This window comes from Cinclus cinclus, chromosome 12, assembly GCF_963662255.1.
Source record: "Cinclus cinclus chromosome 12, bCinCin1.1, whole genome shotgun sequence".
NCBI lineage: Eukaryota > Metazoa > Chordata > Aves > Passeriformes > Cinclidae > Cinclus > Cinclus cinclus.
In genome coordinates, this window is record NC_085057.1 from 3621330 (window position 1) to 3634092 (window position 12763).

Below are 12763 nucleotides of genomic sequence, written 5' to 3' on the forward strand. Positions count from 1 at the left end.
CCTCAGCTGCTCATGGCCCCCATCCCCTCTGGCTGCTGCAGAGGAAACAGCCCCGTGTGAGAGGGGCTCAGCAAAGACAGTGACGGCTCACGCTTGGCGTGTCCCCATCCCAGCCCGCCCTGCTACAGCGGGCAACGCTGCCACAGGGGGCCCTGGGCGATCTCAGGGCAGGACTGCTGCTTTTTGGGAAACGCCACTTTATGAGAATGCCGCTTTTTTGGAACGCCGCGTTTTGCCACCTCGGGAGTTTTGCAGAACCACAGCTCGCGCTTGGTGGAGTCGATAGATCACTGAGGGACTGATGTGAACATTTCTGGAAGCAGCACTACAGCCGCGCTGTCGAAACACCTTGGCCTCTGTGCGGGCCGCTGCCCTGACCTCGAGCCTGAAGCCAGCTCACAGAGGTGGCGGCCGAGGCATCCGTGAAGGCACCGGGAGCCCGTCTCCGAGGTCAGGGCACGCAGCAGGAGTTGCCTCCCGCTGCCCGGCCCCTCTGGTACTCCCAGCGCAGCCGCCGGGCGGGCGAGCCGGCTCTGGCCGCCCTTCCCCTCAAGGAGCGGGGCCTGCCGTCCCGCCCGCGGCAGCCCCGCTCCCTGGGGGACAAGGCGGGCGGCGAACCCTGCGAGGGGGCAGGGACGGGAAAGGAAGGGGCCACCCGCGGGCTGAGCGGAGCCCGAGCCCTCCCGGCGCGGAGGGGCCGCGGCGCGGGAGGGGCGGCCCGCGGGGGCTCCGTGCGGGCGGGGGTGGGACCCGGCGGGGCGGCGCAGGGGGCGCTCCCGGGGCGCTCCCGGCTCTCCCCCCGCTCCCTCCCCAGCAGGGCCGGCGGCGGGGCCTCCCCCATTGGCCGCGGCGCGGCAGCAGCTCCGCCCGCCGGAGCGGCGCGGCGCGGGGAGGGAGAGAGGGAGGAGGAGGAGGAGGGAGGGCGCCGGGCTGCGCTGCGCTGCTAGTCCGGAGCGGAGCCTGGCAGCGGCAGGAGCGGCGGCGCGGGGTGCGCAGCAGCCGGAGCCTGCTGGACGGAGGCAACCCCGTCCCCCCGCCCTCCCTCCCCTCGCCTCTTTCTTTGTGCGCAGGGCAGGGGCGGCCCCGATCCATGGTCATGGGTGACAAGAAGAGCCCGACCAGGTGAGCGGGGGCGCGGGGGCGGGCGGGGAGAGGCGGTAAGATGGAGGGAACGCGGCGCGGCCGCCTCTGCCCTGGCCCCGGCCGAGGGGATGGCGGCGGGTAGGCCCTGGCTGGCAGCCGCCGGCGTGTGCTCGGCCCCGGCGGTGGGGAGGCGGCGAGGGGCGCCTAAGATGGAGGGAGCGAACGGGGAGGGGGTGGCGAGCCCCCGCCGCCCCGCCAGGTACGCGGGGGGCCGGGGCGAGGGGGGGGGGGGTGCCGCGGGCGGGGAGGGAGGGAGGGAGGCTCCTAAGATGGAGGGAGCGTGGAAGGGCAGCAGGAGGAGGAGAAGGAGGAGTGCCGGTGTCTCCCAGCCTGCCGCCGGTGCCAGGGCTGGTGCGGTGCGAGCGCAGCCATGGCGGCTCCGCTCGCTCGCACTCCCCGCTCCGCGCACTCGCCGCTCCCAGACAAAGGGAGGTTTAACAAGGTGGAGGAGGGAACGCGCCTCCCAGCCCGCAAACTCGCCCACCCACCCTCCCACCCTCCCGCCGCGGGCGGGGGGACGCGGGCGGCCCGGCCCGGCGGGTTCGGCCCGGCGGGGCCGGGGCGGAGCTCGGTGCCCCCCGCACCTCTCCGAGCCCGGCCCCGGTCGGGGTTTGTCGGCTGCTCCCGGCCCCGCGGGAGAGCGGCGGTGCTAGCAGGCGCTGGGTTTCGGGGCTCTGTAACATGGTTTCTCATGTGTGTGTTTTCTTTCTCTCCTCCTCCTCTCTCTCTCCTCCTCCCGCCGCCTCTCTCCTCCTCCCCAAACACACACGTACACACACACGCTTCCCCTCTTCCCTCTCCCTCCCCCTCCTCAAGGCCGAAAAGGCAAGCCAAACCTGCAGCCGACGAAGGCTTTTGGGATTGTAGCGTGTGCACCTTCAGGAACAGCGCCGAAGCCTTCAAATGCAGCATCTGCGATGTCAGGAAAGGCACGTCCACAAGGTAGGTCCGCACCTTTCAGTGCAGCTCCTGCTCCGCGCTGGGCTGCGCCGACTTGTTGATTTTTTTTTCGCTGTTGCCTGGATGTCGGCTGGTTGCATCCCTTCTCTCCCCCGATGTTGGTCCCTTCTGTCCCTGTTCAAAAGCTTGTGGATTTTAAAAATTCTCTTTCAAGCGTTTAATTGGAGCTGGAAGACATGTTTCGGGATGTGGCAGCAACCTGAATATTTTTGTTGTTCTGTGCTCTTTTGCCTTTTTTTTCTTTTTTTTTTTTTTTTTTTTCCCTGGCGCTGGTGTACAGAGAATCATTCAGAGATGCACAGCCAGCCAGAAACGCTCTGACTGTGGTTTGGGGCAGATGGTTTTTTGTGGTTTCGGTGGAGGTTTACCTGTGTTCTCTACAGGAGTAGAAATGATTTAGGATTAGGGAGCAAGAAAGGAAACGGCTGAAACTAAAGATGCCGTGAGAACAGCTCCCTCCCTGAGATGCTGATCTCTGGTGACTGTTGTCATTAGAAAGGAATCGGCTTTGTGCTCAGTGTGGGAATGGTGCGGGTTTTTGAAAGCTTTAGCTGTCAGGTCTCTCTGATTGCCTTGCTCTGAGAAACTGTGGAGGTCTTTGTGAGATGGTGAGTCTGACATTCAGGAGTTAATTTAATCTCAAAAAACTTGCTATTTCTCAGTTAGAGGGTTCTGAAAGTTTGTCCTAGAGGTATCAGCTGACGCTAAAGCAGGCATGTGGTGCTCTGCTTTTCCTTTTTGTGATTTGTTCTATCATGTTGATATATGATTTTGTTGATATTGTACCTTCCCAATTTGAGTTACCATTGCAGTACTGTGCCAAAGAAATAGTCTGTGAGGTTTCCATTGTGAAAGGAAGCGTTTTCCTTGAGTGCAGCTGTGTATTGAGGTGCTCTCATCAGCAGGCTGTTTGCATGACTTGGCTGTCTTGGATTGATTGACAAAGGAGGTGAAAGCGTGTTGGATTGTTATTGTTGGTACTGTGCTTTAGACAGTGTGAAGTGCCTACATATTTAATGGGGAGCATGTTCTCAGGCCACTGAAACTCTGAGTTACAGTGTTTTGTGATGCATGACAGCTACAAGTATCTGTGCTTTTTACAAAATGTTCAGAGGTGTTGAACTTAAACCAGTTGTAAATAGCATGATTAGAGCATTGAGTCAGGTGCTTTTGGACAGCAGTGTTCTATGTGCACCTGGAGCTGATTCTTGACTCCTTTAGTCTTATTTAATCATGCAGCTGAACCCTCCCAGCTCGTTTGATTCCTGTGGGTTTCTGCTTCCTCGGCTTCCCCGTTGGCTCAGGTGGAAGGTGTTGTTCCTACCTGGTCCTGAGCTGTTCCTCTGGAGCATGGCCCTGCAGTTCCCACACGCTCCAGGTGTCACACCAGTGCCTGGGTGTCAGTGGGAGCACACCCTTAATGAAATGTAGGAGCCCAGATGGGATCAATCATCTATCAGGCACTTACTTTCATTGGCCACCATACTGCTGTTCATTTGGAGAGCAGCAGCCTGCTCTCACGTGCCCTCACGTTTTTATTTTTTTTAAAGATGATTTTCAAACTGTTTGTTGCGGTAGTAGGATGGTTTGTCTTTTAAAGGGCCATTAAGAGCCATAGCAGTCGATGATTTCAGGTTAAGAGCTGTAGCCTTACTTGCAGATGTGATCATCGGGTCTAGAACATTGTAATTCTGTTTAGCTTTTAATGGACCCTTATGAATGGCTTCTAATTTTAATTCATTTAATTCATCAGCTCTCTATTCATTTTTGCTGCTTTTAAAATTGCTTTTGTTTGTAGAATTTTAGAAAGTATTTAAAATATTCAATGGCCCATCATGTCTTCTTGCATATTTGTATAATTTATGAATAAATATAAGAGAAAGCAGGAGTGATTAAGTGTTGTGAGAGAGCATTGTGTGTTGGGAAGTTCTGGGAGGTCAGAGCTATTTGTGGTGTTACTTTGAATTTTACAGTATGTGACATACGAGTCAGTGCTGGGAAATTATTCAGAATTTTTTAAATAAATGACTGATGTAAAGATACTTAATGAGTTATGATTGATAATTTATTACTTGAAATATAAGGTGTCTGATGAGCTTGACTTTTAAGTTGCAATTTGACAAGTTGATGACGCTTTTCCATGCCTTGCTTCATTGTGACTTACTTCAGTAACACAGAAATTTATCAAACTCACTTTTAAAAAAAAACTCAACCAAGTAGTGAAAGATACAGTGAGGCAACTGTTTTTCATCAAATTATTGTGTGCAATCACAGCATGCCCAGGGATTTTTTTTAAGATCTGGTATGACCTACTTCTCCCCTCCCTTCACTGTGAAGCCAGTTATTTGTTGTGGAATTTACTTTGGCTGATAAATACTCTCTTATTCAAGAACTGGTGAGGCCCTTAGCTAATTCTCACCGTGTGTATATTTTTTCAGACTCAATATAATCTGTTGGTGTGTGGGAGGGGTGGCTGGCAGCAGTCAGAAGTTTTGTCTTCTCAGATCCAACTATCCCCTTTCCCAAGGAGCTTCAAACAAAGAGTTTGAGTTGACCTGCTAAGTCAAAATCATTGTAGAGGCTAAACAGTTAAGTTGCACTCGACTGTTTTTTTCAAGGAGCTGTTTATAAATATTTCAGGTGCACTTTTAAATAAAAATTAGGTCAAATCCATCTCCGAAGAATTGTTGTGCCAAGATTATATTAAACCTGTAGCGCTTGAATGCTGGATTTGTTACAGTCTGTCACTAACTTCCTTTCCTCACTTGGATTCTTGCTATTTTATGGTTATACTTCTATTGCTTTCTATTTAGGCAAGTATGATGAGGTATTTTACTGTTTTTCCTTCTGTGAGGATGATGGCAAAGACACCACACAGAGCTCAGCTGGGTGAGATGATGATTTAGCTGGCTGCAGAGTGAGCAGTGGGGAGCTGTTTGCTGGGGTTTACGGTGCCTTATTCCTTTCCTGGAGATTTTTATTGATGTCACAGCACAGGGAACTGGTGCTGGTCACCACTTTCACTTGTGTCCTGTGGTTCTTCTGGTGGTTTGCTCTGGTGTAGCAGCACCAGCTCCTGCACTCAGCAGAAGACTGGAATTGAAACTTCTGCCAGGAAGTTTGCTCCACAGACGCAGGTTCCTTTCCAATATCCATTACTTCTTCAAACACGGAAGGAAAGTTTACTTTGGATTTCCTAAGAATGTGAGGGCAGGATTTGGCCTCATATTTCCTGTGAGTTCCTATTTGGGGGTAGGTGATGGCTCTCTCTTTCTATTTGTTTTTCTTAGTGGCATTCTTGCTCCTCTTCTCCTTTGGTTCTCTGATAGTTTACGTATATTGTGTTCCTGTACACCTCTTGTAATTTCCTCTCTCCTCCCAGGCAGGGCTGTGAAGTGTTTCTACATGGGACTGTTTTCAGACTTCATTGTGAAGGAGAAGATTTGCCCCTTTCCTTATGATTTCAGGGAAACTGGTTTTTGAAACTTTCTTTTTGGATGGATAGGCAAATGGTGCGATGTGGTGGAGCTTCTCTGGTGTTAATTTTACTCTAAATTTGGGATGAATGCTTTTCTAAACCCCATATCCTCTTATCATGAATGTGCCTTGAGTACAGAGAAATGCACTTGAAGTCAGTGAAAGATGTGAAAGCAGCAAATGGATGTCTGATATGCAAATTAACAGCACGATGGGAGCTTTTAGTACAAAATTGAGTTGAAATGTACGGGTCCCCTGCAAGGTATAAACTGAGCAAGCATTTCTGTTTTATTTGTTGCTAATACCTGTATGCCTGAAGTGCAGGATTTGTAGTTTGCATCAAGTGATGTGAATGTACACTTCATTGTGGAGTGCCCAAGGAGTGACGGCAGTAGTGCTTCACCTTTTTGCCTTCCTTATTTTTGAGAGGAGGCTGAGCTAAAACTGTTTTATGTGTATAAACTGAATTCTCTTATATGGAACAGATGTCTCAGATATTGGCCTTTGTTTCCCTTCAATTCTGCAGAAGTTCTCATGTTTGAAGGATCTGAGCTACCACCTTGAAGGATGCAAACTACTGTCCATGTCATCGTGGGGGAGGAAAAAGTGTTCTCTTCTGCATCCGAGTTGGGGTGACCAGAATAGGCACCAGATAGTCCTGCTATTCTTGGAATGACAAATCAGGCTTATGATCTTGACCTTCATACAAATAATATGTTCCCTGCTTATTTGCCATGTGTTTGCAGGACTATTCTGAAAACCCTTGCAGCAATGTGTGGCTGTGGTGTAGGTTGGAAGCCAAGAGTTTGGTTCTCTCAAGTTAGTTAGATTTCACTTGAATTAAAGTGGGTTTTATTTAGCATCATAGCTGGCCTTTATGTGCCTTAATTTCTGTAAAATTGAATATGTAACTTGTCTAAAAAAATATCTTGTGGAAGCAGTGTTGGTGCTTTTACTCTGGAATTCTTGTTTTGTTTAAATCTATTGTTGAATCATCCCTGTTTTTCCTGTTGATTGCTGAATTTAAATGGCTGTTGGATTAGGAGAGGGTGAGGCATGGGCTGTAGTAGCCTGGAGTTGTGGCAATGTTCCACTGGACCATCCACATCCTGAGGATGTATCCCCTCAGGAACTGCAGTTCTGGTAGTGGAGGGTGCAGTGTAACTCTGCCTGGGTACTGCTGAGTGCTGGAATGCACAATGCCTATTTGCAAAATGCTTGCCCGCTTGCCAGGAGTTCTCAAGATCTCTATTGTCTCATACCTTATTCACCAGCACTGCCTAAAAGTAAATGGCTGTTACTTTGTGGATTTGGGGAGTGCTTCTGCTAGGTCTGGCATGCCCATCAGGGCAGAGCAGCCAAGGGCAGGAGCAAACACCATCTGACAAGCAGACAATGCTGATGGTTCACAGCAAACCCTGAATTCTGGGGCTGTGGTTTGACAACACACCAAGTTTGAATCTGTGACTTGTATTGCAGAACCACATGTGTCTCAGCCACATGGCTTGGAGTATTGATCCATTATAAACTGACTTCTGGTACAGATTCATGCTACACTTATTTTTTAAACTGGCATGGAGTTAGTCTGTGAGGCTTCAGCTGAGCAGATGAAGCTGTTCAGCTTCAGATCAGCTGTATCTGTCAGCCTAGTGCAAGCATAACCCTGGCATAAGATCTGTGTCTTGTACTTTGGCTGTTTGAAAGAAGTGAGAGTTGTGTCCTGATTTGCTCTTTGCGGTGTTTGGCTCTGATTAATGATCTCATTACCATCACCCCAGGATTTCTCTTAGATCTCAGCACCTCTGGGAAATCATTCTCAGCAGGGAGAATCCTCAGTGTTGATGTGCAGCACCAAGGCAATACCCCTTTGCTATGGTTGTCAATTTGGGTACCTGAGAAGCTGTGGGTGGCAAATACAGTAGGGAGTATGGTGGTTCCTGTGACTCACTTTGCTTCTACCACTTCTTTTTTTCTGAAGGTCCTACTAAGGAATAAACCTGCTGTTTTCATTTCTTTTATTAGGATAAAAAGATCTTTTTGGTTAAAATAAATAATAAAATCTTCAGCATGGATAAGGAGTGTTGATAGTATTTATGTTGAGTACCCGTTTGGGTTAATTGTGGGTGGTAGGGCTTAATGTCAATCTGATTTCTCGTGCAGACTTTCTGAAGATCTAAAGGATAAACTGCAACACTCTGTGTGTTAATACATCACTGGTAATATGCAGTGTGGATATTACTCATTTTTCCCTTCCTCCATAGGCTGCTTTTCTGGGACATGGGAATCCAAATCAAAGTATGTATATGCGTGTAGGAGGACAGGGCATGCAACTCTCTCTTATTGCTGTGAACAGACTTTGCGTCCACTGGGATGCTGACCCCTGGCTCCCAACAGGTCCTGGTGGGGAACTGGTAGGCAGAAGAATGCAGAGCGACTTTCTCCACATGCCTTTCTTAATTGCCCTGATTGTTTCATGTTCCCATCAGCTGCTGCTGCCTTTGCACGGCTGGTGGGTGTGTTTGCACCCTGGTGTGGGGTTTGTCTGGTAAGGGGAATTGGTCGAACTGGAAACGTGGCAGTGTGCAGTGTTGCCTGGACTGATAGTTGAGAGCAGGGAAGTGGTGGATGTGTGGTTCTCTGTGGCCATCCTCTGCTCCTGTGGCATCCTAGCTGAGTGTCCTGCGCTCAGTGTTGGTTGTTCCCCAGTGGCGTGCAGCACTCCGGGACACTGTTTTGGCTGAATTTTCAGATCCCTGAAGAAAATCCATGAGACCCAAGACCCTTGTGAGGGGTGAAAGGAGTCAAGAAATGTGCTGTGGGCTGGATTTTGCCTGGCTGCATCTGACTTCTGTGCTGCAATTTGGACACCCCTGCCATAACTCCAGGCGAGTTCACTGCTGATCTTGAATCGGGTGTCACTTGAACTCCGGCTGCTTTGCAGTATTGGTAGGTTTACTGTTCCTTGCTGTCGCACTGCTCCTTTTCTTGTTGCTCCATTGTTCTTAAACAAACAGACAGGTCCTTCCATGGTCCCTCAGTGAGGAACACAGAAGTTCACAGCACTTCTGGGGAGTCCTGCTGGTCTGCAGGAATATGGCAGCAGAGCGAGACACACGGTTCCTGCATCAGGCAAAGCGTGTGCTCTGCTTGTCCTTTATTTCATGTGCATCTCTCTGTGTCTGGGGAATTCTTTGTAGGAGGAAACCCACTGACCTATTTTGTGGGATTTCAGGTGGTTCTGTAGGTTAGTGGGTTCCAGTCCTGCAATGTAGGTCACTCGCAAGGTGTGCTGGAATTCTGTAATGCGTAGCTCTGACCTGAAATAAGATTCACACAAACTCTCTCTGTGGCTGTGTCTTGCAGCTGTACTTTTGTCTCTTTGCACTGGGCTGTTTCTTCACAAGGTGAAAGGAGAAATTTGGCCATTTTCAAAGGGAAGGGTTCATGAATATTTATTTAAAGTTGTTTCAGACGGGTAAGGGCAAATTTCCCTTATTGCCCTGTATGTTAAGGGCACAGCAAAAAAAGCAGACCAGGAACACTGAATAGCTCATCCATACTACCCTAAGCAGATGTCCAGGATTACAGGATACAACAGAAATAATGTGGAAATGCCTTCATTACGTTTATGTAAGTTTCCTTTTACAGCTGACGTATGCTAAATACATTGATTGTCTCTGTGCAGACAGATTTCCTTTACATCAAGCAGAGCTGCTTTCCTACTTTTTTTTGCTGCTTCTGGAGGTACAACCAGATCCTTAACGTTGCTCTTCTCATAACCCAGCTATTAATTAGGAGCATGTTCTTTGTAGCAGAGTGCTAATTGGTGCACCAACAAAATCACTGCCTGTTAAACATAGGAAAAATAGTAATTCTGTCTGGCTCAAATGTAAGTGAGAGAGAAAGGCATCACTTCTCTTTGCTGGTCCACTGGGTTTTGTTTGACTGTTCAGTAACTTGTGTTCCAAATCATGTGGCTCTCAAGTTCTCCATACAAAACCCAAAATTAATTGCTTAAAACTGGGTGTCGCTTTGATAATAGTTTATTCCTGAAGTTCTCTGTGTGTTTCTCAAAGTACACCCAAAGCCCATCTTCTGTTAAGTAATACTGGAAATTCACAAGGAAAAGGGCTCGTAGGGATCTAAAATACTGATCATGAAACCAGGAGACCTTATTTGAACTCTGTGTGGTTTTCTCTGAGACACTGGCCTGAGACTGTGGAACACACCCTTATACCACAAGGATCAAGCTACTAAAAATTTGGAGAGGGAGTTTTTAGATAGGCTTGAAGGGACAAGACGGGGGGAATGGCTTCAGACTGGACAGAGGGTGGGGTTAGATTAGGTATTGGGAAGAAGTTCTTCATAGTGAGGATGGTAAGGCCCTGGCACAGGTTGCCCAGAGAAGCTATGCCTGCCCCATCCCTGGAACAGTTCCAGACCAGGTTGGATGGGGCTTGGAGCACCCTGGGATACTGGAAGGTGTCCCTGCCCAGTGGCTGGAACAAGGTGATCTTTAGAATCCCTTCAAACCCAGCCCGTTCTATGATTCTCTGTTCAGAACTTTAAAAACTTAAGTTTTAGGATCTTACCAGATTGGTTTTCTTTAAGTAAAATGGAAGCAAAACAAGTCAGTTTTGGATTTTGTTTAGGGCTAAACATGGAATAAATGTTTAGACATGTTTTCTCGAGCAGATTGTTTATGGGGATTTCAGAGTTATAATGAATTGTTGGTAACATGCAGAGGTGCTAAGTGAGACAAAATATCTTGCCTGAGATAAAGCTGCCTTCTTCAGATTTATATTTTTGAGTAGACAGAAGTGAGACTGATCATAATCTAAAATATTTTATCTAAACTAACTTATTTTTGTGCACATGGAACTGTCTGGGTAATTCATATGCAGCTTCATGTGGTCGATCTGGGGAGGTGGACAGAAGATAAACAACTGCTGGGATTTGGTGGCTTCAGTGATATAAAGTTGATCAGAAAACTGCCCGATGAGTGGTGGGTGTGGGTCACTCCATGCACTCTGGTCCCATATGTGCAGCATTTTATAAATTACAGGGGTATTTATTAATGGAATAGGATTGCTCTCTTTTGCTGTAATGTAGTAAATAAACACATGGAAGTATTTATATTTTCTTTCACTTCTGTTTGTAGGTGACAGTGGGGCTTGTATGATCTTAATGTGATTTCAGCCTGCGTAAGAGATGCTGGAATTCACCCTTTAGCAAGTCAGCTAGCTAAATATCCTCAGGATGCCATTTTTAATCTGTATGATTATATTCACTGTCTGTGTTATAATTTGATCAATAAATTTATGTCTATGGTACGTGTTTCATTTCTTTGTTTAATTAAAAAGAGAAAAGATCTAGTTTAGCAGAAGGATGTAAATCTTGTCCTGGGTGGACAAAGCACGCTCATCTGTTCAGGTTGCTGGAAATGTGTGTCTCTGCTGAAGTATTTGGCTCTCATTATATATCTTGGAGCTCTTATTCTGAAAGTGCTTTCACTGTTTTTTTTTTCGGAAGTGGCACAGAGCACTTTCTTTTCCTGAGATGAGATTTCAATAAGAGAGGCAATACATTGATGGATGATGGCCCTGTGATGGAGTCAATCAGCCAGTGCAGTCATTTGTCTCCTGGGAATACAGGGTAGAGCACATCATTAGCAGCAGAAGGGGAGGCTTTCCTCTGTAATGCTAATAGGGCCAGGGAGCTGGTTGGTGCCTGTTTGCTGCCATTGCTCTGTTATTACAGGTGCCTTGTGAAGAAATAAAACTGTTCTCATTTGTTATCTATGGGTATGGATCAATTGAACAGAAATATTTAATAAGCTTTAGAAAATGTTTGTGATTCAGCACAGTATTAGCAATTTGTAAACCTGAATAACATAAAAATGCTGTCCATAAAAATGGTGAATTATTCTGGGGGAATTGTGTGTGTCTTACTAGTTTTACACACAAGGAACTTGACTGGTTGAGAAAAGACAGGCAGCTGGCTGATGTGAAGAGTGGTGGGCCTTAATTGGAGGAGAAGTGTTGAAAGGAAAGCCTGTGGGTTGCAGAAGTTACTGCAGCAAAGTCTGGTGGTGCTGGGTTTCTGTCAGAGCTAAAGGCAAAGCACGAGACAGTGAGGGAGGGTGGCTTGTCCAAGGGACAGCTGGGGCTGTGCTGGTATGTGGCAGCAGCACTGAGCTGGATTCAAGGTAGCTCGGTGTGCTGGACATCATCCAGCTTGCCCAGGGAGGGTGAGTTAACCTGCAAACTGTTGTTCTTCTATGGCTGCTTTGCTCCTTTTGGGGCTCTTGGGAGCCACAGCAGTGATCCCATCAGGAGCAAGCATGGACTTCCCTCAAGGTGGGCAGGAGTGTTCCTGTTATGGGATACAGGATTGCAAACCTTGTGTAAGCAGAATCTGTGTCCAGAGATGGTCAGTTCTAATAGGGCACACATGGAGGCTATAAATGTTGTGAGGAAAGGGTTGTTCCAAGTGGCTGGTGGGTGTTTCTGTACCCTCCAGCACTGTGGGCAGGGGGCTGGCAGCTCTGACACAACTTCTTTGGGGGAAGAAAATTCTTTAACTTGTGTAAATCTGGACATTTAGGTAACTCACCTGCATACTTGTCCATAAAGTAAATGCGATATGAAGTCCACATACAGCTTGTAGGAGGGAAAGTTCATTTTGGGGAAGACCTTTTGGTTCTGAATTGTCTTCTTAAAAACTGCAGGTGAAGTCAGACTTAACAAATAATGTTTATCTTCCTTTCTCTGAACTGTACAGATAATGGTTTAAAGAAAGAGCAAGGGCATCCAGAGAGCAAGTGATGTTGAGCTGCTGGAATGATGTGGTGGGTATTTCTTTTCTTCTATGAACAGCTGTGTCTTTGCTCCTGAAATATGGGAGGAATGGCTCAGTTGTGTGGTACTAAAGGCATGGGCTTGTCAGAATTGTGCAATTTTACATAGGGGTTATGCTTTGTCATGGGTGTGGGAATGGCAGGCTCTGGCAGCAATTAAGAGTCATTAATTAGGAGTACTTGTTGCCGGATGTGAGTCAAGTTAGTTGTAAGTTGCTTAACTTCTGAGGTCAAGAAGATCTGATGTATCTGAGACGTGCTTTATTAGTATCCATGGGACTGTGGGGCTGTCCACAGGGACAGGCTGGAATAGCAGAGCACAAA

At 47.7% G+C, this 12763-nt stretch overlaps 1 protein-coding gene across 1 annotated transcript in view; it reads left to right on the forward strand.

Annotated features, from left to right (window-relative positions):
* Nucleotides 1–1090: 1090 nt before the first annotated feature.
* The window catches only part of RYBP (RING1 and YY1 binding protein), a 37911-nt gene continuing 26238 nt past the window's right edge, over nucleotides 1091–12763 (forward strand). Inside the window, exons 1-2 of the mRNA XM_062500703.1 lie at nucleotides 1091–1122; nucleotides 1960–2085. Coding sequence (XP_062356687.1) covers nucleotides 1091–1122; nucleotides 1960–2085 — 158 coding nt within the window. The remainder of the gene's footprint in view (nucleotides 1123–1959; nucleotides 2086–12763) is intronic.